At 45.3% G+C, this 26,577-nt stretch overlaps 1 protein-coding gene across 4 annotated transcripts in view; it reads right to left on the reverse strand.

Moving 5' to 3' along the window:
* atp2c1 (ATPase secretory pathway Ca2+ transporting 1) overlaps window positions 1-26,577 on the reverse strand; it is a 50,057-nt gene that overhangs the window by 9,351 nt on the left and 14,129 nt on the right. For all 4 annotated transcript variants that reach the window (XM_072692520.1, XM_072692522.1, XM_072692521.1 and 1 more), the window contains 18 exons: window positions 23,527-23,631; window positions 19,342-19,458; window positions 16,080-16,169; window positions 15,942-15,977; window positions 15,432-15,493; window positions 14,633-14,741; window positions 14,179-14,334; window positions 11,519-11,587; window positions 11,342-11,417; window positions 11,132-11,198; window positions 10,697-10,821; window positions 7,513-7,610; window positions 6,609-6,704; window positions 5,568-5,657; window positions 3,790-3,894; window positions 3,517-3,673; window positions 2,008-2,178; window positions 310-407 (listed from right to left, as the gene is read on the reverse strand). In XM_072692520.1, coding sequence (XP_072548621.1) covers window positions 310-407; window positions 2,008-2,178; window positions 3,517-3,673; window positions 3,790-3,894; window positions 5,568-5,657; window positions 6,609-6,704; window positions 7,513-7,610; window positions 10,697-10,821; window positions 11,132-11,198; window positions 11,342-11,417; window positions 11,519-11,587; window positions 14,179-14,334; window positions 14,633-14,741; window positions 15,432-15,493; window positions 15,942-15,977; window positions 16,080-16,169; window positions 19,342-19,458; window positions 23,527-23,631 — 1,827 coding nt within the window. The remainder of the gene's footprint in view (window positions 1-309; window positions 408-2,007; window positions 2,179-3,516; window positions 3,674-3,789; window positions 3,895-5,567; window positions 5,658-6,608; window positions 6,705-7,512; window positions 7,611-10,696; window positions 10,822-11,131; window positions 11,199-11,341; window positions 11,418-11,518; window positions 11,588-14,178; window positions 14,335-14,632; window positions 14,742-15,431; window positions 15,494-15,941; window positions 15,978-16,079; window positions 16,170-19,341; window positions 19,459-23,526; window positions 23,632-26,577) is intronic.

Below are 26,577 nucleotides of genomic sequence, written 5' to 3' on the forward strand. Positions count from 1 at the left end.
CTGTACACCACCATAACACCACACTGCTGCAGCTGTTTGGGAATTGCAGCCAAATTCCTACATAGTTCCTCTATCTCCACAGATACTCACACTCAAAACCATGGCAACCTTTGATCACCAGCATATCTGTAAGTGGATCTCAAGTATTTACAACCGATTGTGGCAGACTGTCGGTGCCAATCATTTGCCCCAGTCCAGCTCTGCCATAAACCATGCAGAAGTAAGTGGCAGCACGTGTGGCAGCAGTAGTGGCCTATGTGGCAGCAGTGGGCATTAGCAGGACGGTGAAGGTCGGTTTTGTGGATTTACCCTCGATACGATTTGTGAGAGCTGCTGGATGTCCATCACGTCCACCTCCTCTCCAGACAAACACTGAGAGCCTTTCGTGTACAGACCCAGACGACTCGCTGGAGAGCAAGAGACACAGTAAACAGTAGAGCTAGCAGTGGACCGCTCTGATAACGGTCAGCTCACATGAAACAATAGAAGGTAGAATAATAAAAATAATAATAATAATAATAATAATAATATTAACGTATTATATACACTCACAAACACACACCAAAGACACCCCTGTGAAAAGCGCCATTATCTTTGGGATCTTTTGGGAACTCATTCAGTAAATATGTATATTTTTTATTTTTACGGAACATAATTTAGGGGTTTATTGAGATCCTGTTCTTTGAATTATTTTTCTTTGAAAAACTCTGTTAATTACTTTATGATTTTATCATTATTATTATTATTATTATCATCATCATTCTCCATCATGGTCATCATTATAATGTGTGAAAATGCAAAGCCCAAAAATCTGCCTGATTCCTTAATAATAATGATAATAATAAACATTGGTTTTTGCTTAATAAATAATAAATTAGACATTTTCTGAACAACACATTCACCATGATCCTGATTAAGACTAGTATTAGTCAGCATATTAGAAGTGAAAATGCAAAATAAAGACTAATAAATGCACTAAATTTACACGTTATTAACATATGACTGCAGCTCTCATACTTATATTGAGCCAATTGTACGTAGCGGCAGATTCACTGCTTTATGATTTATAGTTTATTGAGTTAATGAGTTCAAATTATCAATGAAGGAACCAATCAAAAAGCTCCAAAGTGAGCTTAAACAAAAGCTACATTAACTTCAGGGATGCACCGATCCATCTTTTTCAGTTCCGATACAGATACTGATACATTAACTTTGCGCATCGGCCGATACCCGATACCAATCTGATACAATTGTTGTATTATTAAACCATATATCTGACCATGTGGGAGAGACTTTAAGCCTCAGGGTTGACGTAATCATTACTTTACTAACTTCCTAAAACACACTATAACAAATGAACGATATTAATGAACGTAATTTCTGTTTATTGGTCCCTAAAATCAATAACTGTGCTGGACTCTGGCACAGTGCTGTCTGGGCTCGGGACTTTTATTCTGAAATTGGAAATCTGTGAGACTAAAGAGGAGCGAGCAGCCCCTCCTATCTCGGTCTTGCTGTCTGATGTCTGCAGGTTACTCTGATCCTGAGTTATGAAGCCTAGAATACCGGCGGTATTGAATCAGACTAATTATCCGATACCCGATCCAGCTAATTTAATTAGTATTGGGACAGATATCTGATCCTAGTATCGGATCGGTGCATCCCTAATTTACTCACAGTGATTGTTTTGGGAATGTTGTTGCTTCTCCTGTTTTAATTACTTTCAGATTCATATACACAGTTAAAACTTGCCCCATGCAGCTGTAAATTAAACTAAACAGTAATTTGAATATATATATATATATATATATATATATATATATATATATATATATATATATATATATATATATATAAGTTTTATTAAATAATCTCAGGACTAAATTACTGCATATTAAATAACTTCTACTGTGTCATTGTATTTTTGTGCTTTTTGTACAATAATTGTTTATATTATTTTTCCCGTTTTCAGCATTTTATCCAGGCCTGTAAAAGTGAAAGCCTCACCGATGGCCACGGCCGTCTCCTGGGAATCCCCAGTGATCATCTTCACTGCCACCCCAGAGCTGATGAGCGTTGCCACAGCGTCCTTTACCCCCGCCCTCGGAGGATCGATGATTCCCACCAGACCTAGGAACGAGAGAGCACCCATTTCTCCCCCAGAGGCGAAAGCTAGAACTGCAGAGAGTCAGAGAGAACGGCAGGGTTAGAAGCAGCGACGGGGAAATTATTTACATATCGGCTTTAGATTCTTTCGATATTTTCTAGATCTTATGTATTTAGTTAGAATAGGTTTCAATTGTAAAAATAGGTTTAGTGTCTAAAACAGTGTTTTTTGGAAAAGCCAATTTTTTCACAGCATTTAGAAATGCCAGCTGTTCTTTACATTATGTGAACAGTTCATAAACAAACCCAGGAAAACAGGTAAAAATCCTGTGATATGAACACACAGTAATCTCTAAAATGATCAGTTTAATATAAAAAATAATAAATATATACATAAATAACACACACAAAAGACACCCCTGCGAAAAGTGCCATTATCTTTGGGCAAAATAAACAAACTCAAATTCAGTAAATAATCAATATGTATATTTTTTATTTTTAAGAAACACAATTTAGGGGTTTATTGAAATCCTGTTCTTTGAATTATCCCAGTCCCACGACCCCACCCCTTGTTAATGTTAATTACTTTATGATTATTAATTATTAATGTATCATCATCATCATCATCATCATCCTCCTCCTCCATCATCGTCAGCAATAATTTGTGAAAATGTAAAGCCTAAACATCTGCCTGATTCCTTTATTATAATAATAATAATAATAAACATTGGTCTTTGCTTAATAAATAATAAATTCGACATTTCCTGAACAACACATTCACCATGATCCTGATTAGGACTAGTATTAGTCCGCATATTAGAAGTGAAAATGCAAAATAAAGACTAACAAATTTAGGTAATCAATAATTTGAAAAGAAAAATTAATGTGTTATTAGCATATGACTGCCAGCACTCATACTTTCATTGAGCCGATTCTACGTAGTGGCAGGTTCACTGCTTTATGATTTATATGATATTTAAGTTAGTTAATGAGTTCAAAAGGTTCTTGCTTAAGGGCCCAACAGTGGCAGCTTGCCCAACCCTGTCATCAATAGCCCGGGGCTCTAACCGCTGAGCCTCCACTGCCCCACTGCTTTAAAAAGGGTTAATCTAACATCTGTCCAGCTTAATTGTTGTGTAATGGACAGTTCAGGTGCTGTAGGTTCTACTCTGCACTAATTACACACTAAACAGCACTAAATAATCTGCATATGAGTGCAGGAACACAGTTTACTGAGCATTTATACACATGAACGCAGTGATTTTTAAATTATGTAGTAATTAATGTTAAAGTCCAATTCAGGCCAGTTTACTGAACAGAGACCCCCTAAATAAGCCCCCAGTTTGTGCTCCTTAAAATAAAGTGCTATGTAAACGTGTGTTCTCTGCAGAGACGTGGCCGAGCCAGTACCTCGGAGTCCGGCAGTGCCCATGTAGCTTTTCTGCTGCTGGTAGAGCTCCCTCTGCTGGTTGGTCAGAGGAAGTGTAACTCCTTTGCTGTGGTAGGTGCTGCAGAAGCGGATGACCTGCTCAAAGGCTCCTTTCACGAAGAACAAAGCAGGCTTGTCCTGCAGACCACATTAGGCAGACATAGCGTTACGAAGCTGATGGATGACTCAGGTGATGCTCAGTGTAATAAAACCTGGCAACGGAACAAATACAGGAACGTCCCGAAGACACTGACCTGCTGGGTCCGGTGGACGCAGCGAACAGCCATCCACTTCTGATCGGAGGAGAACGGGATCTCCTCCAACCTCACAAACTCCTGCTGCAAGCTTTCCAGACCCATCTATTTTCACAAGGAGACACAAGGTGATCAGTGAACGGGACTGTAGAAATAACTGCTGTACCTGTAAAAGTTTGTGGACACCCCTTTTAATGAACGCATTCAGCTACACACACACAGCTTGTCTAGTCCCTGTAGAGAATGACTGCCAATAGAATAGGACTCTCTGCAGCAGATAAACATCATGATCCTATCGGCTCCATGCTGCCTAATAATGCCAGGCGTGGGCTAGAGGGGTATAAAGCCCCCCAGCATTGAGGAGCTGTGGAGCAGTGGAAGAACTGTGTTCTCTGGAATGATGGTGGTGGAGCTTCATCCAGTACTTTTGGGATGAGTTGGGGATGATGAGGAGGTGGGATGGTGATTATCATCATCATTAAATATCCTGACCTCACTAGCACTCATGTTGCTGAATGCAAACAAATCCTCACAGCAATGCTCCTTCTCCAAAATCTAGTAGAGACCGTTACTCCAACAAAAGCAGTATTTTAGAAGAAACGGTGAATGAGCAGGTGTCCAAATACTTTTATGTACTTTTTTTCCAGGACTTCAGCCCATAAACAGGTGTTAAGCCAATCTGGGCTGTGGTTCTGATCAGGGTGGACCCTCTCCCGACCCTTTTAGGTCAGCAGTCTCTTTCTTTGTGAAAATAACAGAGTGGTAAATAAGCTGTAAATCTGCAGCTGAGCAAATTTCACCCAAGCCCAAGTCACACACTTACTATTGATACACCAAACAACCACCTACCTACTCAATAAACGCATTCCATGGTCAAGGAACGTTTATGACTGAGGAGCTTTAAGACAAGGACTGAGGTAAGACCTGCAGCCACTTTCGGGTCACTGGAGATCTTGTTTGGCTTTTGGGAGCAGTCAGCATTTACCCAGCTGTGTAATAATGAGCACAATATCCGGCTCTGCTTGTGTGTACTTAGGCATTGTTCTGCTGCCACACACACACACACACAGACACACACAGACACACACACTTTATATGCAACTAGTTTAGAAGCCACGGTTCTGCAGGTCAACCCAAATGTCAACAGAAAGCTGTTAGGCTGGGGCAGCTGATGGGTGTGTGTGGCACGGTGCCCTGCAGGAGAGCAGGAAACGTCTATGTGAGCTGTTCACTAATGCCAGGCGTGGGCTAGTAGAGGGGTATGTATAAAGCCCCCCAGCATCGAGGAGCTGTGAAGCAGTGGAAGAACTGTGTTCTCTGGAATGATGGATGGTGGTGGAGCTCCATCCAGTACTTTTGGAAGGAGTTGGGTCAAGGATGATCATCATCATCCAACATCCTGACCCATTAACGCTCTTGTTGCTGAATGCAATCAAATCCTCACAGCAATGCTCCTTCAAAATCTAGTTGAACACTTTCTACCCAGAGATAGTTACTCCAACAAAAGTTGGATAATCTCTCTTTTTTAATTTTTTTTTTATTTTATAAATATCCTTTATTTCAGAAGAAACACCGAGCGAGCAGGTGTCCCAATACTTTAGTCCATTCAGCATATATCCTACACATGCAGCATATGCATATCAGCTTTTAAGGTTCCGATCCATCTGAGAAACTCTAGAGAGACTGTTGTGCTAAAAATGGGAGAAGATCAGCAGATGCAGGAATACTCGTACTACTGTTTAGTAGGGACGTCCCGTCCCGATCTGAGCCTGACCTACCTTCATGGCTAGAGCGATGAGGGCGCCCTCTGTTGGCCGTCCCATGAGTGTATTGTTCCTGATCAAGGCATCGTTACACACGCAGCCAGCCTGGAGGAGGAGGATACAAGCAGAAAAGAGAAGAGCTGGTTAGACACCGGCCACGCCCTGCAACCCAGGAGCTCCACAGCTTCATTTCCCTTAGTTTTCATTCCGGTTCGTCATCAATAAAAACCCTCTCCAGATAAATCTCTCCATCCGGAAAGTGAGAGTCTGATCCTGATTGGATGAGAAGTATAAACAGACTCCATTCTGACTCCCTATTGGTTTATAAGCGATCCATCACACCTGCACACGTCCCGTCACTCTCCAGCAGCTCACAGCAGACGTCTGTAGTCTAGTATGAAGACTGTGTCCGTGGCAAAGACTCAAGAGAGCTGCAGTGAAACGTCCCGACTGAGCCCCACATTTACATTCCAATAAAGTTTATTGATCACACGCCTCTGAAGTCTGACTTTCTGCAGCTTTACAAAACTTCTAGACAACGACTCCTCATATTTTCCTCCATGAAGCTCATGTTAATGCTCAGTAGAGCACAGAGACGCTCCTTTAATAGAGCTGATATTACTGAAATGCTTCATTTTCAATGGGCAGATCTGCAGCTGAAACAGGAGCCTAGTGCAGCCCAACATTTTTAACATCAACATTTTAATAGAACATTAGAATATCAGATATTAATATTAATATACAACAGTATCCTCATTATGACTTTTAGAGAAATGGGGTTTTGGGGAGGGGGAGGGGGGGGGTTAGTGCACTATAGACCCCTGTGGTGAGGCCTAAGCTTTCAGCCTTTGTTTTCCTTCCATTACTTTTACTTTTCTACTTGAAGTCGTTCTGAAACCAGTACTTTTACACTTTTACTGGAGTAAAAAGCTTCAGTTGATACTTCAGCTTCTATAGAAGTCTTTTAAAACCTAGTATCTCCACTCACTTCTACCTGAGGAATGAATACTGTGAATACTTCTGACACCTTTGTTCAGCAGCAGTGCTGCACCTCACCTCCACAATCTTGCTGATGGACGAGTTGGAAAAGCCATGTACCACCTCACCGTCCAGCAGGACCTCTCCGGCACTGTTATAGCCCACTCCGGTCACCTGCACACAGCAAACCACAGCACTCTGAAACCCTGGGAACACACCAAGGTTACAGACACTAGATGTTTGCAGTTCACACTGCCTCGCCAAATTTTCTGGGGTCGGACCATCGGGGTGAGCTGTGCAACAGATGAGTCACAGTCTGGTCACCAAAAACAAGGTCTCCATTTGGCTGCTATGACTAGTGGTCGTCATGATGCGGCTGGCTGGTTGCCATACAGTCTCGCTATCTGGTCGCTATGGTCTTGCCAAGTGGTCGTGACAATGCGGCCAGCTGGTTGCACACACACAGAGTTTTAGGGGACTGAAAAGTGAGGATTTTCAAAACACTTGACAGGGTGATGTTTGAGAACTCCTGCATGTAACAAGTGTATATGTGATACACACTACTGACTGCGTTTCCGGTTTTAACACACTGTGACAGAAGTGCTACACTGCGTGGAGGATTTAGAGTCACCCCAGCAACGTAAAAAAAAAACATGCCTAAGGAAATCATGGTTTGGATCTGTGAGAGAGTTTATTTATATATCTGTCTAAACACAGTTAGAATGAGCTTCAGCTTTACTTTGTATTTAGGTCTGTTTTGGCCGTTACACTTGCCTTTGTGGAATCTGACACTACGCCCTGCTGTGTTGGCTGCGCACACAAGCATTTTAGGGTTACCCGTGTTCTCTCAAAAACATGGTTGGAGATACAAGAAAAAAAAACTGCACTTGTGGAAAGAGTCTAAACCAGGTCTGCCACCGATTCCACAGCAGTGTCCTTATGAGACTCGATAACAAATAAAACACGCCGGTCTGAGCTCTACCTCTGCGTGCTGTCCGTCTGACGTGTAGAGGTGTGTGACCGTCATCTCGTTCTTCGTCAGGGTTCCCGTCTTATCCGAGCAGATCACGTTGCAGCAGCCTGCCAGAAGAGATTACAATAAATAACAATACATTAAATAAATAACTTAATATTAATGAATTCCGCCGTGCAAGAGAATTGCAGCACCAAGACAAGAGAGTCAAAACTACTGTAAAGTAGATCTAAATAAAAATATACAAATACAGTCAATGAGTATACAAATACAGCTTCCCCTTTCTGGCTGAATTAGCATTATTAGGCTCCAACATGAAGAATACAGTACTGTACTGCATGTGTGTGTGTGTGTGTGTGTGTGTGTGTGTGTGTGTGTGTGTGTGTGTGTGTTGGGTTGCCACCTGTCCTGGTTTCTGTTCTTTATTTGTCCTGTCCACTGAGGGAAAAGCCATTGTGATCCGGGCCGCACTTGCCCTGGTTTTCAAAGCTACAGTGCCAAGCTAAAGCCCTTAGATCGCCCTTAGATTTTTAGAGAGTTCTACGTGCAAGAACCCCACGTTCTAACTGTCCACGCTGTTCAAAACGCAATGTTCAGTATCTACCGCACAAAACAGTCTTCTGTTAGTCAGTATATTCGAAATGATTCAGTAACTCCTGTACATGATTCAGTACTTTCTATAATTGATCCAGTCACTGCTGTTAATACAGTAAATTCTATAAATGATGCAGTAACTCCTGTACATGATTCATTAACTTATTATTCAGTATTCTATTAATGATCATCCACTAACTCGTTCAGTATTCTATTAACGATTCAGTAACTCCTGTAAATTAATTAGTGCCTTCTATACATGATTCACTTTCTGTAACTGACCCAGTAACTGCTGTTAACAGTAAATTATATGCTTCATTAACTATTGTACACGATTCGGTTTCCTGTTGCTCAGTATAATCTAAATGATTCAGTAACTACTGTACATGATTCAGTATTTTCTATAATGATTCTGTATTTTTTTGACCTAGTAACCACTGTTAATACAGTAAATTCTATAAATGATGCAGGAACTGTACATACATTCATTAACTCGTTATTCAATATTCTGTACATGCTTCAGTAATTCCTGTACATGATTCAGTACTTTCTAGAATTGACCTAGTAACTGCTGGTAATTATACGGTAAATGATTTGTTTAGTAACTCCTGTACATGATTCAATAACTCATTATTCAGTATTCTGTTAATGATTCAGTAATTCCTGTACATGATTCAGTACTTTCTAGAATTGACCTAGTAACTGCTGGTAATTATACGGTAAATGATTTGTTTAGTAACTCCTGTACATGATTCATTAACTCATTATTCAGTATTCTGTTAATGATTCAGTAACTCCTGCACATGATTCATTAACTCCTGTACATGATTCATTAACTCATTATTCAGTATTCTGTTAATGATTCAGTAACTCCTGCACATGATTCAATTAACTCATTATTCATTAACTTCTGTACATGATTCATTAACTCATTATTCAGTATTCTGTGAAAGATTCAGTAACTCCTGTACATGATTCATTAACTCATTATCCATTAACTTCTGTACATGATTCATTAACTCATTATTCAGTATTCTGTGAAAGATTCAGTAACTCCTGTACATGATTCATTAACGCATTATTCAGTATTCTGTTAATGATTCATTAACCTATTATTCATTAACTCCTGTACATGATTCATTAACTCATTATTCAGTATTCTGTTAATGATTCATTAACCTATTATTCATTAACTCCTGTACATGATTCATTAACTCATTATTCAGTATTCTGTTAATGATTCATTAACCTATTATTCATTAACTCCTGTACATGATTCATTAACTCATTATTCAGTATTCTGTTAATGATTCAGTAACGCCTGTACATGATTCATTAACTCATTATTCATTAACTCCTGTACATGATTCATTAACTCATTATTCAGTATTCTGTTAATGATTCAGTAACTGTCAATACATTCAACTCTGTAAATGATTCTGAATCCGGACTGAAGCACTCCTGATGAATTCCTACCTAAAGGCAACGAGTGGGTGGGTGGAACATGCAGGCGTACGGAAATGCCCTGGATCTCATGAGGTCACAAAAACGCTCCTGCAGCTTAGTCTGACAGATGCTCAGGTGCTCACAGTCTTCCTCATATTTCACCACATTTGATCGATTTTCTTTCAGTTCGGCTGAAACCGGATTACAGGATGAGCACAGGCGGGAAAACAAGGTCAAGCCAGCGCCACAGACTTTAATGGTTAATCATAGTAAAACGATTCGCTCAGGGAGCAGCAAGAAAGCAGCGCTTCCTGTTGGACAGGACAGGTCCATATGCTGCATGTGTAGGATATATAAGCTGTATGGACTAAAGTATTGGGACACCTGCTCAGTCATTGTTTTTTCTAAAATCAATGGTATTATTAAAAAAAACTATTTTTTAAAATAATATAAAAAAATATATATATATTTTGAAGGAGCATTGCTGTGAGGATTTGATTGCATTTAGTCACAAGAGTGTTAATGAGGTCAGGATGTTTGATGATGATGATCACCATCATCATCCCCAACCCTTCTCATTCCAAAAGTACTGGATGGAGCTCAACCATCATTCCAGAGAACACAGTTCCTCCACAGCTCCTCAATGCTGGGGGGCTTTACACCCCTCTAGCCCACGCCTGGCATCATTAGGCAGCATGGAGCTCATAGGTTCATGGTCTATTCTACTGGCAGTACTGCCCTACATGGACTAGCTGGGTCACAGCTGGGTCAGCAATGGGTGCAACTTTAGAAGGGGTGTCCACAAACATTTGGACATATAGTGCATTTCTAATGTATCCTCTGGAGGGGAGCCTGCGCTCCACTCTGCTGCAGTTCGGAGTCATTACCCCTGGGCTTTTATGACGCCATCAGAAAGATGCTGGAGACAGTACTGGTGCCACCAGCATACTCCAGCGTACACATACCTACAGACGTCTTGAGGTGGATCGCTGTAATTGGGTGGGGTACTGTACCCTCAGAGGGTGGAGGACGTGGTAATAAAGCACTGCGGCTTTAAATCGGGCTGTAAAAACTAAAAACACCCCCCAAAACAAGCAACATCCACCCAAACCTTATCCCTCCTCTACGCAACAGGGAGGGAAAACAGCCGTACCCAGCGTCTCCACTATGGGAAGCTTCTTCACGATGGCCCTCTTCTTCACCATCCTCATCACACCCAAGGCCAGCGTCACCGTCACCACGATGGGCAGCCCTTCTGGGATAGCGGCTACAGCAAGGCTAGAGAGAGATAAAGAATATTAAAATATTAAAAATAGTTCCTAGATGGCTAGTTTAATATACACTGTATGGACAAAAGTATTGGGACGCCTGCTCATTCACTGCTCATTCTTCTAAAATCAAGGGTACTATATTCTACAGCTCTTTTCATTTCGGCTACTTTTAGAGCGCTGCCTGTATTCAGGTGCTGAATTTAACAGCAGGGGCCGCCTGACTTGGGGCCGCCTGACTTGGGGCCGCCGTAGAAGTCCCCCCCCCCCCCCCCCCCCACCACCACCTCCCACTGTTGGTGGATTTGGCAGAGACGCACCTGACCCCTATCGTGAACATGTCCAGGATGTATTTTCCCTGGAGCCAGCCCACCATCATGATCACCCCTGAAAAACAGCAGCAGCGGACACACACACACACACACACACACACACACACACACACACAGTCAATCAAGGTTGGACACACAGGGATCAGAACAGTGAGCGATTAGCATTAGCATTCTTGGTGTGAAGGGCTCCTGTAATACCTATGATGCCAAAGGAGTAGAGGGAGAGCTGCTTTCCCAGCAGGTCCATGCTCTTCTGTAAGGGGGTCTTAGGGGCCTGTTTAAAGAGAAGGCAGTTTGAGGGTTTGAGGATTTGATCAGAAACATGCGTCATAGCTTTCCTGTAAACACAGCATGTTAGTGATGAAGCACCGTTACCTCTTCTGCTTGCATCATCTTGAAGACCTCACCAAATTCAGAGTTCTCCCCAGTTCCGATGACGATGCCCTAAAACACACAAACCCAGAGACAGAGGTGACTCCCCTGGACCCGTCACTTAACCCAGTCCAGCTTAAAGCAGCAGTCTGGCAAAAAACCCAAGAATCACGACCAATCTCTGACCCAGACAAGACGTTTATTAGAAACGCCTGCCCGTTGCGTCCACTCGCTGCCCACTTTATCAGAAACGCCTACCCTGGGCGTCCGCTCGTTGTCCACTTTATTAGAAACACCTGACTGGTGCGACCTCTCAGTGGCCTGTCTGGTGCTTTCACTTACTGGCTACTTTATTAGAAACGCCCACTCTGTAGGTCGTCTGTGGCCACTTTATTGGAAACACCCACCCTGTGCTTCTGTTCAGTGGACACTTTATTGGAAAGGCTAACCCTATGTGTCCACTCGCTGGCCATTTGATTAGAAACGCCTAACCTGTGCTTCCACTCAGTGGCCACTTTATGTAAATACCCCCCCCCGCCACTTTATTAGAAATGCCTGCCTGTTGCGTCTGCTCGCGGGTCACTTTATTGGAAACGCCTACCCTGGGCGTCCGCTCGTTGGCCATTTTATTCAAATTGCCCACCCTGGGTGTCCGGTCGCTGGCCACTTTATTAGAAATGCCAACTTGGTGCGTCCACTCAGTGGCCACTTTATTAGAAATGCCTACCCTGTGGATCCGCTCGCTGGCCATTTTATTAGAAACACCCACCCTGTGCGCCCGCTTGTTGGCCATTTTATTAGAAACGCCTACCCTGTGCTTCCACCAAGTGGCCACTTTATTGTAAACGCCCCGCTACTTTATTAGAAATGCCTGCCTGTTGTGTCTGCTCGCTGGTCACTTTATTGGAAACGTCTAACCTGGGCATCTGCTCGCTGGCCACTTTCTTTAGATACGCCTACCCTGTGCCTCCATTCAGTGGCCACTTTATTAGAAACCCCTACCTTGTGCTTCCACTCAACGGTGTGGACCCTCTTTGCAACAACACCCCCAAAAACGTCTCAATCGGTCTCCCAACAAATCTAGATGAGACTGGACCTTTGGAACACCTAAATATTAATGATTTATTCTGGAGCTGTATATGAGCTGATTCACTACATGCCCTCAGGTTCGGGCTCGAGCCTCTCCATGATCATCTGAATAAGAAACAAAGAGGCGAACAGAAGAACGTCCATCACTGGTAAGTGGCCTTCAAGAGGCCAGTGAGGCCAGCCAAGCGGATCACTTCGATAAGGCCTGCGGGCGCCCTTTGTTCCACTGGGAGAAAGGCTACATGGTTGCCCTGTGAACGTCTCCGTAAGAAGATACACTACATGGCCATATGTTTGTGGACACCCCTTCCACTGAATGCATTCAGCTACTTTAAGCTGCAGCCATCACTGACACAGATGTGCAAACGCGCACACACAGCTTGTCTAGTCCCTGTAGAGAAGTACTGCCAATAGAATAGGACTCTCTGGAGCAGATAGACATGATGACCCCATCAGCTCCATGCTGCCTAATGCCAGGCGTGGGCTAGTAGAGGGGTATGAAGCCCCCCAGGCTCAAATGGCAGATTTTCTGTTAAGAACTTCTGAACTTCATAAGCTGAGGATGAGGAACAGAGGTATGGACCCACGTTCACTTACTGACCACTTTATTAGAAACGCCTACCTGGTGAGTCCTCTCAGTGGCCACTTTATTAGAAACGCCTGCCTGGTGAGTCCTCTCAGTGGCCACTTTATTAGAAACGCCTGCCTGGTGAGTCCTCTTAGGGGCCACTTTATTAGAAACGCCTGCCTGGTGAGTCCTCTCAGTGGCCACTTTTTAGAAACGCCTGCCTGGTGAGTCCTCTTAGGGGCCACTTTATTAGAAACGCCCGTCTGGTGAGTCCTCTTAGGGGCCACTTTATTAGAAACGCCCGTCTGGTGAGTCCTCTTAGGGGCCACTTTATTAGAAACGCCCGTCTGGTGAGTCCTCTTAGGGGCCACTTTATTAGAAACGCCCGTCTGGTGAGTCCTCTTAGGGGCCACTTTATTAGAAACGCCCGTCTGGTGAGTCCTCTTAGGGGCCACTTTATTAGAAACGCCCGTCTGGTGAGTCCTCTTAGGGGCCACTTTATTAGAAACGCCTGCCTGGTGAGTCCTCTCAGTGGCCACTTTATTAGAAACGCCTGCCTGGGGAGTCCTCTCAGTGGCCACTTTATTAGAAACGCCTGCCTGGTGAGTCCTCTTAGGGGCCACTTTATTAGAAACGCCTGCCTGGTGAGTCCTCTTAGGGGCCACTTTATTAGAAACGCCCGTCTGGTGAGTCCTCTTAGGGGCCACTTTATTAGAAACGCCCGCCTGGTGAGTCCTCTCAGTGGCCACTTTATTAGAAACGCCTGCCTGGTGAGTCCTCTCAGTGGCCACTTTATTAGAAATGCCTGCCTGGTGAGTCCTCTCAGGGGCCACTTTATTAGAAACGCCTGCCTGTTCACTTATTTGTGACTTTTTTGAAAACTAATCCCTGGCACTTCAACACTCCGGACACTTTATTAGAAACGTCTAGCCTGTGTGTATGAGGAACAGAGGTGTGGACCCACATGCCGACGCTCAGAGACTTAAGAGGGTGAATGTGGAGGTACCTTGGCCTTGCCACAGCGCACCAGGGTACCCATGAAGGCGATGTTACTACGGGAGGTGATGTCCCCGTTGGTGGCAGCGGGCTGAGGGGCAGATGTTTTGGAGCATGGTGTGGTCTCTCCTGTTAGACTGGACTCATCAAGGCTCAGATCTACTGCCTGAGAAAGCGAGAGAGAGTGAGAGAGAGAGCGCGAGAGAGAGGGAAAGTGATCAATAGAGCGTCAGTCACTAGTCAGTTTCTCATTGGCATGAATGTCAGGATGAAAGGACCAATAGAAACGCTCCAAAATGACTTGGAGGCTTCTTCTTCTCCTGTAAAGCTGCTGGAGTGGGGTTGTTAGTTAGAGCTGCATCCTTATTATTATCTGATGTAGCTCATACAGGTCGTATCACCACGACACACAAGCTCACCCCCCTATGGAACATATGCATGACCCCATTAGTGTGTGTCCAAACCTCAAAGAGCCGCAGGTCAGCAGGAACCCTCTCGCCCACAGACAGGCAGACGGTGTCTCCAGGAACGAGCTCACGTGCCAGGAGGTGCTCCAATCGGCCCTCCCGTATGCTAAGTGAGGGAGGAAGGAAAACTTGAGTACATCAAGCATCACAACGCTTTGATTTCACAATTAAGAAGAAATTAATTCATAGTAATTAAATACATTAAGTACTCAAGTGTAACTAAGCAATAATACATGCAGACATTTGTAGAATACAGACATGAAAACCAGTCCCTTACAGCAGGCTCCAGCGTCTAATAAAGTGGCCAGTGAGCGAACGCACCAGGCAGGCATTTCTAATAAAGTGGCCAGAGAGCAGAAGCACAAGGTTGGGGTTTCTAATAAAAAGCGCCCACTTAGCGGAAGCACAGGGTAGGTGTTTCCAATAAAGTGGCCACTGAGTGGAAGTACAGTTAAGGCTAAACGCATCTCTCTCTGTAACCGCAGAGAACCGCAGCGTGTGAGGGTGCTGAGGTCGTGTGTGTGTGTGTGTCTGGGCTGAAAGTGGACGAGCGTGGCTGGAGGCTGAACCACGGCCTGGTTCTGAAGTGCTGATCTGAGAGCGTGTGCATGTCTGAAACGTTTGAAGTGATAATTAAATCCCGCCTCTCTCTCGCTCACTCTCTCGCTCTGAAGATCTCATGTGTTTGCGAGACGCAGGCGATTCCATCGAGGCGTCGGCTTTACCGTTAGATCAGATGTTCTAATGCAAGTGAAGAGGCCTGGGCATAAAGACAGCGAAGGAGGTCGAGACTCACCAGTGGCATTCTGGAGGCACCAGCTTCCCCAGCTCCTCCAGAGACTTCTCTGAACGATACTCCTGCAACACACACATTTTCATCCAGTGAGTGAGCTCAGAATCACTGAGGGAGACCACCCTGAACAGCTGCAGCTGGCCAAGCCTGGGTACCGAACCCACAACCCTGCCATTGATAGCCCGTGTCTTAACTGCTCTGCAGCTGCAGCTTGTCAGCATCACCTGGCATCACCTGCTCTGCACTTAGACATGGGCCATCAATGGCAGGGTTGTGGGTTCGGAACCCCGTAGAGCAGTTAAGACAGGCTATCAATGACAGGGTTGTGGGTTCGGTACCCAGGTGATGCTGACAAGTTTAGACACGGGCTATCAATGGCAGGGTTGTGGGTTCGGTACCCTGCAGAGCTGTTAAGACACTGGCCATCAATGAACGGGTTGTGGGTTCGATCCCAGGCTTGGCCAGCTGCAGCTGTTGAGCCCTGTGGCTCAGACCTGAGGGAGGAGCTCTTACCTGAACGAAGGCCACGGTCACAACGATGATAATGGCCTGCAGAAGAGAGGAGGAGGAAGAGGAGGAAGAGGCCGTTAGTGGACTGAGAGCGAGAGAGGTGAAGATTAAAGGCTGGATGGAGGAGAATAGGGAACTCACCACGGTGATGCTGACTGCATCGTCAAACTGCCGCATCAACACGCTGATAACAGCGGACGCCAGCAGCAGCATGATGAGAGGGTCTTTAAACTAGAGAGAGAGAGAGAGAGAGAGAGAGTAAGGCTCGATCGTCCTACAGCAACAGGACAGATCTTAAAAAGATGAACATGAATAAATAAATAAATGCAGTTAGAGTCAGGCTGACAATTTTATATATATATATATATATAGGAAGGGGGGGCGAACCATAGTCAAAAGTTTGGGCACCTCATCTTAAACACTCCACCGTAGTTAGGATATCATGGGAGGGGCGGGGTTTCCAAGTAGGCCCGAGTTGTACGTTGAGCTGAAAGGAGTCATTTAGGCTATTAAGGCCACGTTTGGTCACTTTTGGGATGAGTTGGAGATTAGGTCGGGTACCGATCATCCAACATCCTGACATGACTAACGCCCTACTACTAGCGAAGCCCTGAAAAAGCCCTGAAAGCCCTGAAAACGCTCGATTTGACAACCTAGCGAAGAACGAGACTACGGCGCTGTCACAATCATCAGAGGGTCGCTGGTTCGAATCCCGGTCATGCTGCTAGCCATCGACAGCCGACAGATGGCCTTGCTCTCTCCAGGGTGGGCAAATGGCCCTCACTCCGGTCAGGTTGCATAGTGATGTTGCTTCAGCGGCAGTGGCAGATGGCTTCATGGGAGGGGGCGTGTGCTTGTCCTCCCTCACTGGTGGCAGGGGCATCGTGTGCGGGTTGGGTAATTTGGGGGCAGTCCAAATTGGGGAGAAAACATGGAAAATAATAATCTGTCAGATATGAGACTTTATCCTTTAAACAGGTGGATTTGAGCCTTAGTTAGCTGGAACACGGCCTGTGCTGTGGGGTTTAGCCTGCTAGCTAACTTATCTAAGCCTAGCCATCCGGCTACGAGTCCAAACACAGCAGAACCTGCCTCTCATTTCTCCTTTCTGGCAGGCAGACGCCAGACCTCGCTCCCAGACACCAGTTCTTATGGTCACTGCTTGTGCTGGTCAGCAGCAGCTGCTGCTCTGGGCTGCATGACGGTGGAGCCGTAGCCGAGCTAGATAAGCAAAGGCCAGCTTACTGAGTGGCTAAAGATCCAAAACCAGGGGAAAACGTTTAGACTTGAGTTAGTTCTGTGGAGAGCAGACTGCTCTACCGCTAACTAAGCTAATGCTAGTTGAACCGTTGTAATGGTCAGACTGACATTTTAACATTTACCAAACGAATAATTAACTAAACAATTTCTGGTCATTATTTGGCTTTAAAACACTCCTGGTGATCCCACATAGCGCAACGTTGTTTTTGGGACGGTATAACTGTATATCTCCCACCCCTATGCTTAATGCAATCAAATCCTCACAGCAATGTTCTTCCAATATACAGTAGAAAGCTTTCCCTGGAAAGCAGACACTCCAGTTACTCCAACAAAAGCTGAAGAAAATTATTTAATTGCCTTGATTTGAAAGAAACAAATGGATTGGCAAGTGTCCCAATACTTTTGTCCGTACAGTGTAGGTGTGAAATTCATAGAAAATATTCCCTAGATATTTTCTGCAGCCCTACTTTCTCTCCACCATCTATAGGAGACACTGGATCACGGCCCTTTCTGAAGCCCACCGGTTACGGTGACGTCCCAGTGACCCTGATGAAGCACAGCCTCTTCCCAAAAACGCCCCGCCCAGCTGCCCCACTTTCAGCAGTCACTGTGAGTAAAGCTGAGCGCCAAAATGCCCACAAACCACACGTACAGGACCAGAGCGAGAGGTGCAGAACGTTCTAGAACATCCTGTTCCAGTTCTGCTGCAACAACAACCTGCAGAGGAACATCGCTCACTCAGCACGGCTTCGGGCCACGATTCTAGACAGCTCCGAGCCGGAGAGCACAGTCACCCAAGTCCTCTCAGAAGAGGAGGGTCTTCAGTCTGGGGTTGAGGACAGCGAGTGTTGGACTGCTGTTCGGACAACCAGAGGAAAGTTCATTCCACCACTTCGGTGCAGGACAGTAAAAAGTCTGGACGCTCGTCTTCCGTGGATCTTAAAGGATGTCGGGTCGAGCCGAGCCGTACTTGAAGCTGGAAGGGCTCTTGGTGCGAAGTCCAGAGGGGCTGGCTGGTCCAGTCCTGGCTTTGTAGGCCAGAGTCAGGGGTCTGAATCTGATGACCTGGGCAGCAGCTACAGGAAGGCAGAGGAGGAGCTGAACATGACGGCCTGACCCGTGCCGCTGTGTTGTTGATCAGCTGCAGGGGTCCAGCCAGAAGAGAGTTGCAGTGGTCAAGTCTTGAAGTGACGAAAGACTGAAGGAGCACCTGGGCGACTCTCTAGTGAGGAAGGGTGGAGTTCTGTGGATGTTGTACAGGAGAAATCTGCCGAAATCACACCTCCAGAGTGGTCCAGAGTTCTGCCCCTTCCCCCTGCAGTGTGAACGTACCCTCGTGACCTTTTTATGGTAATGAGTTCGGTTAGTTGATTAACTGAGTGATGGATTAATCACTCAATCATTCCCACGTCCACACGCCTCTGAACTTAAAGGCCGCTTCTCCACATCGCTGCTCCGGTCCGGTCTGGTCCGGTTTACTATTACCAGATTAAACTCATCCTAATCTGCTCACAGCTCACAGGCCCACCAGCTCGCACATGCTGAGCTTCAACGAACCTCCTCAGAGCCCCCAATAGGGTTCAGGGAACCTCCTCAGAGCCCCCAAAAATGCTGAACCTCCTCAGAGCCCCCAATAGGGTTCAGGGAACCTCCTCAGAGCCCCCAAAAATGTTGAACCTCCTCAGAGCCCCCAATAGGGTTCAACGAACCTCCTCAGAGCCCCCAAAAATGTTGAACCTCCTCAGAGCCTCCAATATGGTTCAGGGAACCTCCTCAGAGCCCCCAAAAGGGGTTGAGGGAACCTCCTCAGAGCCCCCCCAATAGGGTTCAGGGAACTTCCTCAGAGCCCCCCCAATAGGGTTGAGGGAACCTCCTCAGAGCCCCCCAATAGGGTTCATGGAACCCCCTTCAAAACCCTGAAAGTTTCAACAAACTTCTTCAGAGCCCCCAAAAGGTTCAGGGAACCTCCTCAGAGCCCCCAAAAGGGTTCAGGGAACAACTCGACATTATTTGGTTCCCTCTAAAATGCTCTGGAACCCCTTTAGCACCTCTAAAAAGGTACAAGCACCATTTTGGAAACACCGCTCGTCACAGCACTTCCCTTCTCCGAAACTTTCCGTTATTCTGGCCGTCCTCGACTCACCTGAGAGATGTACTTCTTCCAGAGCGGCTCATCCTCACTGATGTCAAACTCGTTCCATCCATGATAGGCACGGCGCCGGCTCACCTCGTCGTGAGAAAGGCCAAACTGCAGGTCCGCCTAAAGGAACAGGGGGCAGGAGAGGAGAGGGTTAGAAAAGTCACCTCAGAAATACAGCGTTCCCAAAATAACACCGCAAAAGTAACCATGACAACTGACAAACAGCGACTGTGGACCGCCGCCGACATCTAATCCATCCATTAATACAGACACGGATAATAATCCCACCAGCTGAGCTCTACACATTAATAAAGCACAGAGAGAGAAACCCCACCTAATGACAAATGTTTGTGGACACCTATTCTAATGAAGGCATTCAGATACTCTAAGCTGCACCCATTACCGACACAGATGTGCAAATGCACACACAGCTTGTCTAGTTCCTGTAGAGAGGAAGTACTGCCAATAGAATAGGACTCTCTGGAGCATCATGAACCTATTGGCTCCATGCTGCCTAATGCCAGGTGTGGGCTAGAGGGGTGTAAAGCCCCCAGCATTGAGGAGCTGTGGAGCAGTGGAAGAGCTGTGTTCTCTGCAATGATTGTGGTGGAGCTCCATCCAGTACTTTTTTAGGATGAGTTGGGGAGTCGAACATCCTCCGACATCCAAGCGCACACTTGCTGAATGCAGTTAAATCCTCACAGCAATGTTCAAAGCTCCAGAATCTAGTAGAAAGCCTTCTTATTCTCTGGACAGTAGAGACAGTAACGCCAACAGCAGCAGCAGGATAGACCCCAATACCCTTGATTTCAGCAGATGAGCAGGCGTCCAAATACTTTTTTTTTTTTGTTATTCAGTTTTCAGATGCCCACAATAAACTCTGGATTCCTACACTGGATACCACAGAAACCTTGTAACTGGGTCTGTAATAGGTTTAAGTGTTGCTTTTCCAGCTTCCAGAAGCAGTAGAGCCAATATCAGTCTCACCACGGCCATCAGAGCACAGCTACGACCCCTGTAAACCAATCAGAAACCTACAGCCCACTTCTCTTCTGTGGTGTTCCACACAGCGGGCAGAGTAATTGCCTTTCCTCTGAATCTGCCGGCCGGGCACCGTTTTGACCCGCAGGGTCAGACAATGCTGACCGCCCCCGGTCTGACCACATCAGATCGCATAGCAACGGTCTACGCCCCTGTAGAGCCCAGCTTCAAACAGTGAGAGAGAGTTTCTACAGTAGAAGCTGTAGACCAGATCTGATCAGAACAGATAAAGCAGCTGAACATGAATCCAGTAAAAAGGAGAAACAAGAGCTTCTCATTCTGAAGAAAGAAAGTAGTGAGATCTTGTCGGTGAGCTAGTCTGAAGAACAGAGCTCGGTTCCTCCAGGGTTCTCCTGGACGCCCCCCAGTCCAGCCAGCACAGCGTGGAGGATGTGTTCACCTCCATCAGCAGCAGCTCCTCACCTGATTTGCCATCATTAAGCCCTGATTTACCACCAAACCAGGTGTTGATCTGAGGAGAACTCTAAATAATACTAGACTCCATGAGAGAGGAGAACTTTGGAGATGTTCTAATGATGATCACAGTGATGGAGAACCTCCACCACTTTCTGTAGGAGTGAGTGTTTCAGTGTTTCACTGAGCAGGTCACTGTACGTATATATCGAGAAGTGTTTCAGACTGGACTGCTTTCAGAATGGCGCTCGATACAGGGCAGCCAATCAGAACAGAGCTCGTTTTCCATTCTAAGGGATAGAGAGGGGTTGGGGAATATATATATATATATATATATATATATATATATATATATATATATATATATATATATATATATATATATATATATACACACACACACACACACACTTATATATACATACATATACATACATAAATTATATACATATATTATATATGAAAGAGACGGTTTTATAAGTGTAGTCAAGTGCATCAAAATTAAGATTTTATTCACAGTTGGTTAACTGAGTTGTGTTTGCAGCACTTATTATTATTTATTCTTTTTACATTTTAGTTGTTATTTTTCAGTTGAACTGATTTTTATTGATAAAGATGGTTCAGAATATATATCTGATGTTTTAGCATGCAAATATAGTGAAAAACGTCCAGATATCGGCCACAAATAAATAAATAAAATAATTGGCAGCACATATCGACTGACCCTGACCCCTAAACATCGGCATTGGTTCTAGAAAAACCCACATCGGCCGATCTCCAGCAGCTTCAACACACATTACAGCGTCCAAGATCATATCTGGATTAAACCAGCGAGTTCTACTGGCCTTTTCTGTTGGTCATGCTGACGTTTCTAACGGAGCGTTCTCTAAAAGCACTGAAGGCTGAAGCAAGAACACTCTGGTCTGGTCAGAGGTCAGATCAGCTTGTGAAACATCTCAGTGGTGAAATATCTGCACTGTAACCCCGCCGGGCTGTTTATCAGCTCAGCCCAGTCATAAACCTCGCACAGAACTTTGGTGAGGAGCTGAAGATGTTGAGAAACCTCAGGTTTGGTGGCTCTGCAACTCATCGTGAAGGGGAACTCCAACACTCCACAACTGCCTTTATAGACAAGATCTCATCAGTAGAGGGGAAACGCTGGCGTCTGCACTCGACAGCGACCCGCCCACATTACCAAAGACCTAACAGTCCACGGACAGAGATGCTCAGCCAGGAACGTCCAGCTAACAGAGGCTCAGATCAGATCCCACCTCATATCTGAGAGCACAGAGTCGAGGGGACGGACTTCAGGAGGAGGGTTCTCCACAGTTTCCAGGCTGGATCATCCAGGTTTACTTGCTTTCCCTCTTCCTTGAGCTTAGCATGTCGCTAAACTCTCAGCTACAGCGGGCCTAGAGTCCCCCCCTCGCTCCTGAGCTCCGAGGTCCCACTGAATCCGTTTGGACGGTCAGTCACAGCAGCTCATTCCCGACCTAAGGGCCTAAAAACGCCCCTCCTTACCTGCCCGTCTCTTCCATGAAGGTCATATTGGAGGTGTTGCTGCACAGTAGATCTCCCTGAAGCTCTTTTACAGTCACACAGGGGGATTGCTAATTTGCTAAAGGCAAACATCCAATGTCTGAAAGCTTCCTGGTTCTTCCAGACCTCAACTAGAACTCCTGTGTCCCTGTTAACCAACATTACTAAGTCCAATTAGCATTGTTAGCGTAGCAGAGCATTCAGCTGCAACATGCTGGTCAGGATGAAACAATACTAGGCAATACATCGTGCTGTGGACCCCCAACTGCATCCACTTACACATAAACCCATTCACTGACGGCTTACGGTGTAGAGCTGGGTAATGTGAGGATATCTTATCGTATCGTGATCAATTTCATTGATAATTGGCTTTCCTAGTTATATAGAGGACACTGTCAGGGCTTAATTAGATGAAGAGCAGCAGATGTTGAGTAGAAAGTGCTGTATTGAGTACAGGAGAGGATCTGAATCTGTCTCTACTGTATTGTGATCAACAGGGTTGCACCGATACCACTTTTTCAATTCCAATACGATACTAGATTTAAGTATCTGCCGATACAGAGTACCGATAACTGACTTAAATACTTGATAGAAGACTATAAATCCTGATACTCCTTAAAAAGAACAGCATGTACTGGTTGAGTAAATAAATAAATAAATAAATAAATAAATAGTTTCAAAGCTATAAAACAAACAATGAAAATCGCCACAATGCAGTAAGCAAGTAGGAAAGCGTAATCTTGCTAGGCTACAACAGCTTTTATTTGGGGTTTAAATTCACATTTGATTCAAGTGCACGTCTTTACGTTAAAAAAATTGCAAAACTTGAGTGCATGGCCTTAAAACAAGCTGCTTAAACTCTTAAACTTGTGGTTTTAGAACTAAAATAAACACCATATGGCAAGAAAAAGAGCTAAAAGTTCCATTAAAAGTCTGTTTAATGGAATAAAAAATAAAAAAAAAGAATAAAAATAATAATAAAAATAAAAGGCACTAAGCTTCATGGCATCAGTGCTCTCTATTGCCGATACCGATACTGATACCGAGTGTAAGTGCCAGTATCGGCGCTCATACCGATACAGAAGTAATTAATATCATGTCTTAAAATATCGTGATTTAGTATTTCTACCATATCGCCCAGCCCCATTACAGTGATGCAGTAGATATCCCCCACACATGTAGCATTAGCATTACCTGCAGTGCACACGCAGCTTCATTCACAGGGAGTTCGCTGGCTTTTTTCGACGTTAGTACCGGAACCATGGTCTCATCTTCACTCTGGGGTTGACACTCAGCAAGCTGGACACAAACAGAAGGACAGAACAGTGTGATGAAGGCTGATGAAGGCACATCAGTACTCCTGCTGACCCTGCAGAGCAGTGCGGTCATCTCACAGGCCCGGCCACAAAAGCCAGACCACCTGACACCTTTTCAGAATTAACGTCAACAGTGGAATATAATCTCCACAGAGCAAGAACACTGAAAAAGGGAACGCCAGTGGATTAGCCTTTACTGTAACCTCAGAGCTGAGCTACACCAGAGATAATACCGCTCCCGCGCTGTACAGCGGGACAGGACTTACAGCCATGTCCTGCTTGAAGCGTTTTGTTCAGTAGAGGCAAGAAACCCTGTTACTACAGCAGCCAGGACAGAAGTATTGGGACACCTGCTCGTTCACGGTTTCTTCTGAAATCAAGGCTTTTAAAAATTCTGCTGCTGTTGGAGTAACCTTCTTCTCTGGACAGTAGAGACGACTGTCTACTAGATTATGGAGGAGGAGCATTGCTGTGAGGATTTGATTGCATTCAGCAACAAGAGTGTTTAGTGAGGTCAGGATGTTGGATGATAATGATGATCACCACCCCCACCTCATCATCCCCAAAGTACTGGATGGAGCTCCACCACCATCATTCCAGAGAACACAGTTCTTCCACTGCTCCACAGCTGAATTCTGGGAGGGGGGGCTTCATTTGCACTTGAATTAATTCAGCTGGTTTATTAAAAGATTAGAAGGGGTGTCCACAAACATTTGGACTTCTATCGTTTGGGGGGTGGGGGGCAACAACAACCAACGTACCCAGAGCGAAGCAATGTGGGGAGAGAGCATCATCTACCCACCCTGGAGAGAGCAAGGCCAATTGGCCCCTCGGCTGCCGATGGCTAGCATCATGACCGGGATTCGAACCAGCAACCTCTGATCATAGTGACTGAGCGTTATTCCGCTGGACCACCTGGGATCCCAACATTTAAATTTCAATAAAAATAAATAAAATAGACACCATGTCCCATGGGGTTGTGAGTTCAAATCCCAAGCCATACCACTTTGCCATCAGCAGCCGTATTATGAGGGAGCACAACTGGCAGTGCTCCATCTTCGTCCAGGATGATCCACCCCACCAACTACATCAGAGCTTCTGATTGGTTCTACCTCCACTGTAAACCATGAAATCTTCCTAAAACATACAGCACCAGCCAAAGCCAAAAGTCTGACCACACCAGGATTCAGAGTGTACACCATGTCCCGGGGGGGTTGGAGGTTAAATCCCAAGCCATGCCACTCTGCCATCAGCAGCCGTATTACGAGGGAGCACAACTGGTCGTGCTCCCTCTCCGGGCAGGTAGATGGCGTTCTTTATGCAATGTCGGTCGGCACAGGTGGCTGTTAGCTGGTTTCCTCGGAGCGTGTTGGCTGACGGGCGACAGTCGGATAGGTCCTTACCCTCCTCTGGACACAAATCATTGAGGAAACCCCAGCTACAATGGATCCCAGGGTCAACTTTTAAAAAATCTAAAATATGGGCACTCAATTTAATTAATGTTTTTAAGACGATTATGATCCGCACACAATCAACCAGGTGTGTCCTGGTGTCCATATTTTAATTACATTAAATTTCTTAAATATTTAAAATGCTTAAAATGCAGATATTCAAACAGTCACGTACAGGACAGAGAGGCATGGGCGCAATCTGACCTCCGCAGCAGAAAGCAGGGATACAGACAGTCCAGCAGAGTGAAACCCTACCCTAATCAGATCCCAGTCTTCCAGCTTCACTTGTGCAATAAAGAGCTCCATTAGAAAGGCCCTGAGGTCGGGGAGAGTGCTCTGATGGGGAGGTTATCCGACTGTAATTTCAGAACAATGGAGAAGTAACAGCCAAGAACTGGACAGACGTCAAACTGACCAGTAAAGCCTGGAGAGATTACATCACCTTTCTCAAAAGACGAGCATCAATACAACAAAAACCCATCCGCTCCTAAAAATCACTACACTGTACAGATTCAGGGTTTTAGTGCGAAACCCTCGGTTCTAGATAACCTCCCCCAGTCAGAGCTGGAGTTCTACAGTGGAGGTTCTAGATAAGCTCCCCCAGTCAGAGCTGGAGTTCTACTACAGTGGAGGTTCTAGATAACCTCCCCCAGTCAGAGCTGTGGTTCTACAGTGGAGGTGAAGGGAAGCAGACGTCTGAAGCTCTAATAAAAGCTCCTCACAGAAAGTTCTTCACCTAATGGTGATGAAGACGCTGCCTGATGCCTGAGACACGGTTCTACCAGAGTTCTGAGAAGAGTTCGGCTCTAGAACCTGCTTTTAGAACCAGATCATTAAAATGGTGGAGGGATACATGCTGCAGGGTGTAGTGCAGCTACAGAAAGTAGTCCCTAAAGAGAACTGGATTAGTTAAGATTCTCTATTCACTATTTTACCACCACCATCATCATCATCATTTCATATAAACTCAGAAGACTCGTGTTGTAGCTGCACTGGTGGGTTTAGATAGGAGATAAATGATGGCCTTATCCGTGTTGCCACAGCGACCGATTCCTGTTTCCATCAACACCACTACAAAAAGATGCTCGACTAGGCAAGTTGTGCCAGCATGATGATCCAGTAACAGGTCCATGAACAGTTGTCCTGGAAATCAGAGCTTCTGATTGGTTCTGCCTCCAGGTTTGTCCATGCTGACCCCCCCCTCCCCCCTCCAACTAAACCAGAGCTTCTGATTGGTTCTGCCTCAGAGTCCACAGTTATATGCCCAAGCTGAACCAACCGTTTAACCTCGTCGTCCCTCCCCCAATTAATAGCGGTTCCGCCTCCAAGTTGTACTCCACTGTCCCATCCCACCCCACATGGCAATTATGGCAATTCTCAGCAGAGACTGATTCAGGCATCATTACACATCTCTAACATCTAACCCCCGAGTGCCGGCCCACAGTTCACCACCATCATCAATTAAACACTCAATCGGC

This window comes from Salminus brasiliensis, chromosome 1 (genome assembly GCF_030463535.1).
Source record: "Salminus brasiliensis chromosome 1, fSalBra1.hap2, whole genome shotgun sequence".
Taxonomy (NCBI): domain Eukaryota; kingdom Metazoa; phylum Chordata; class Actinopteri; order Characiformes; family Bryconidae; genus Salminus; species Salminus brasiliensis.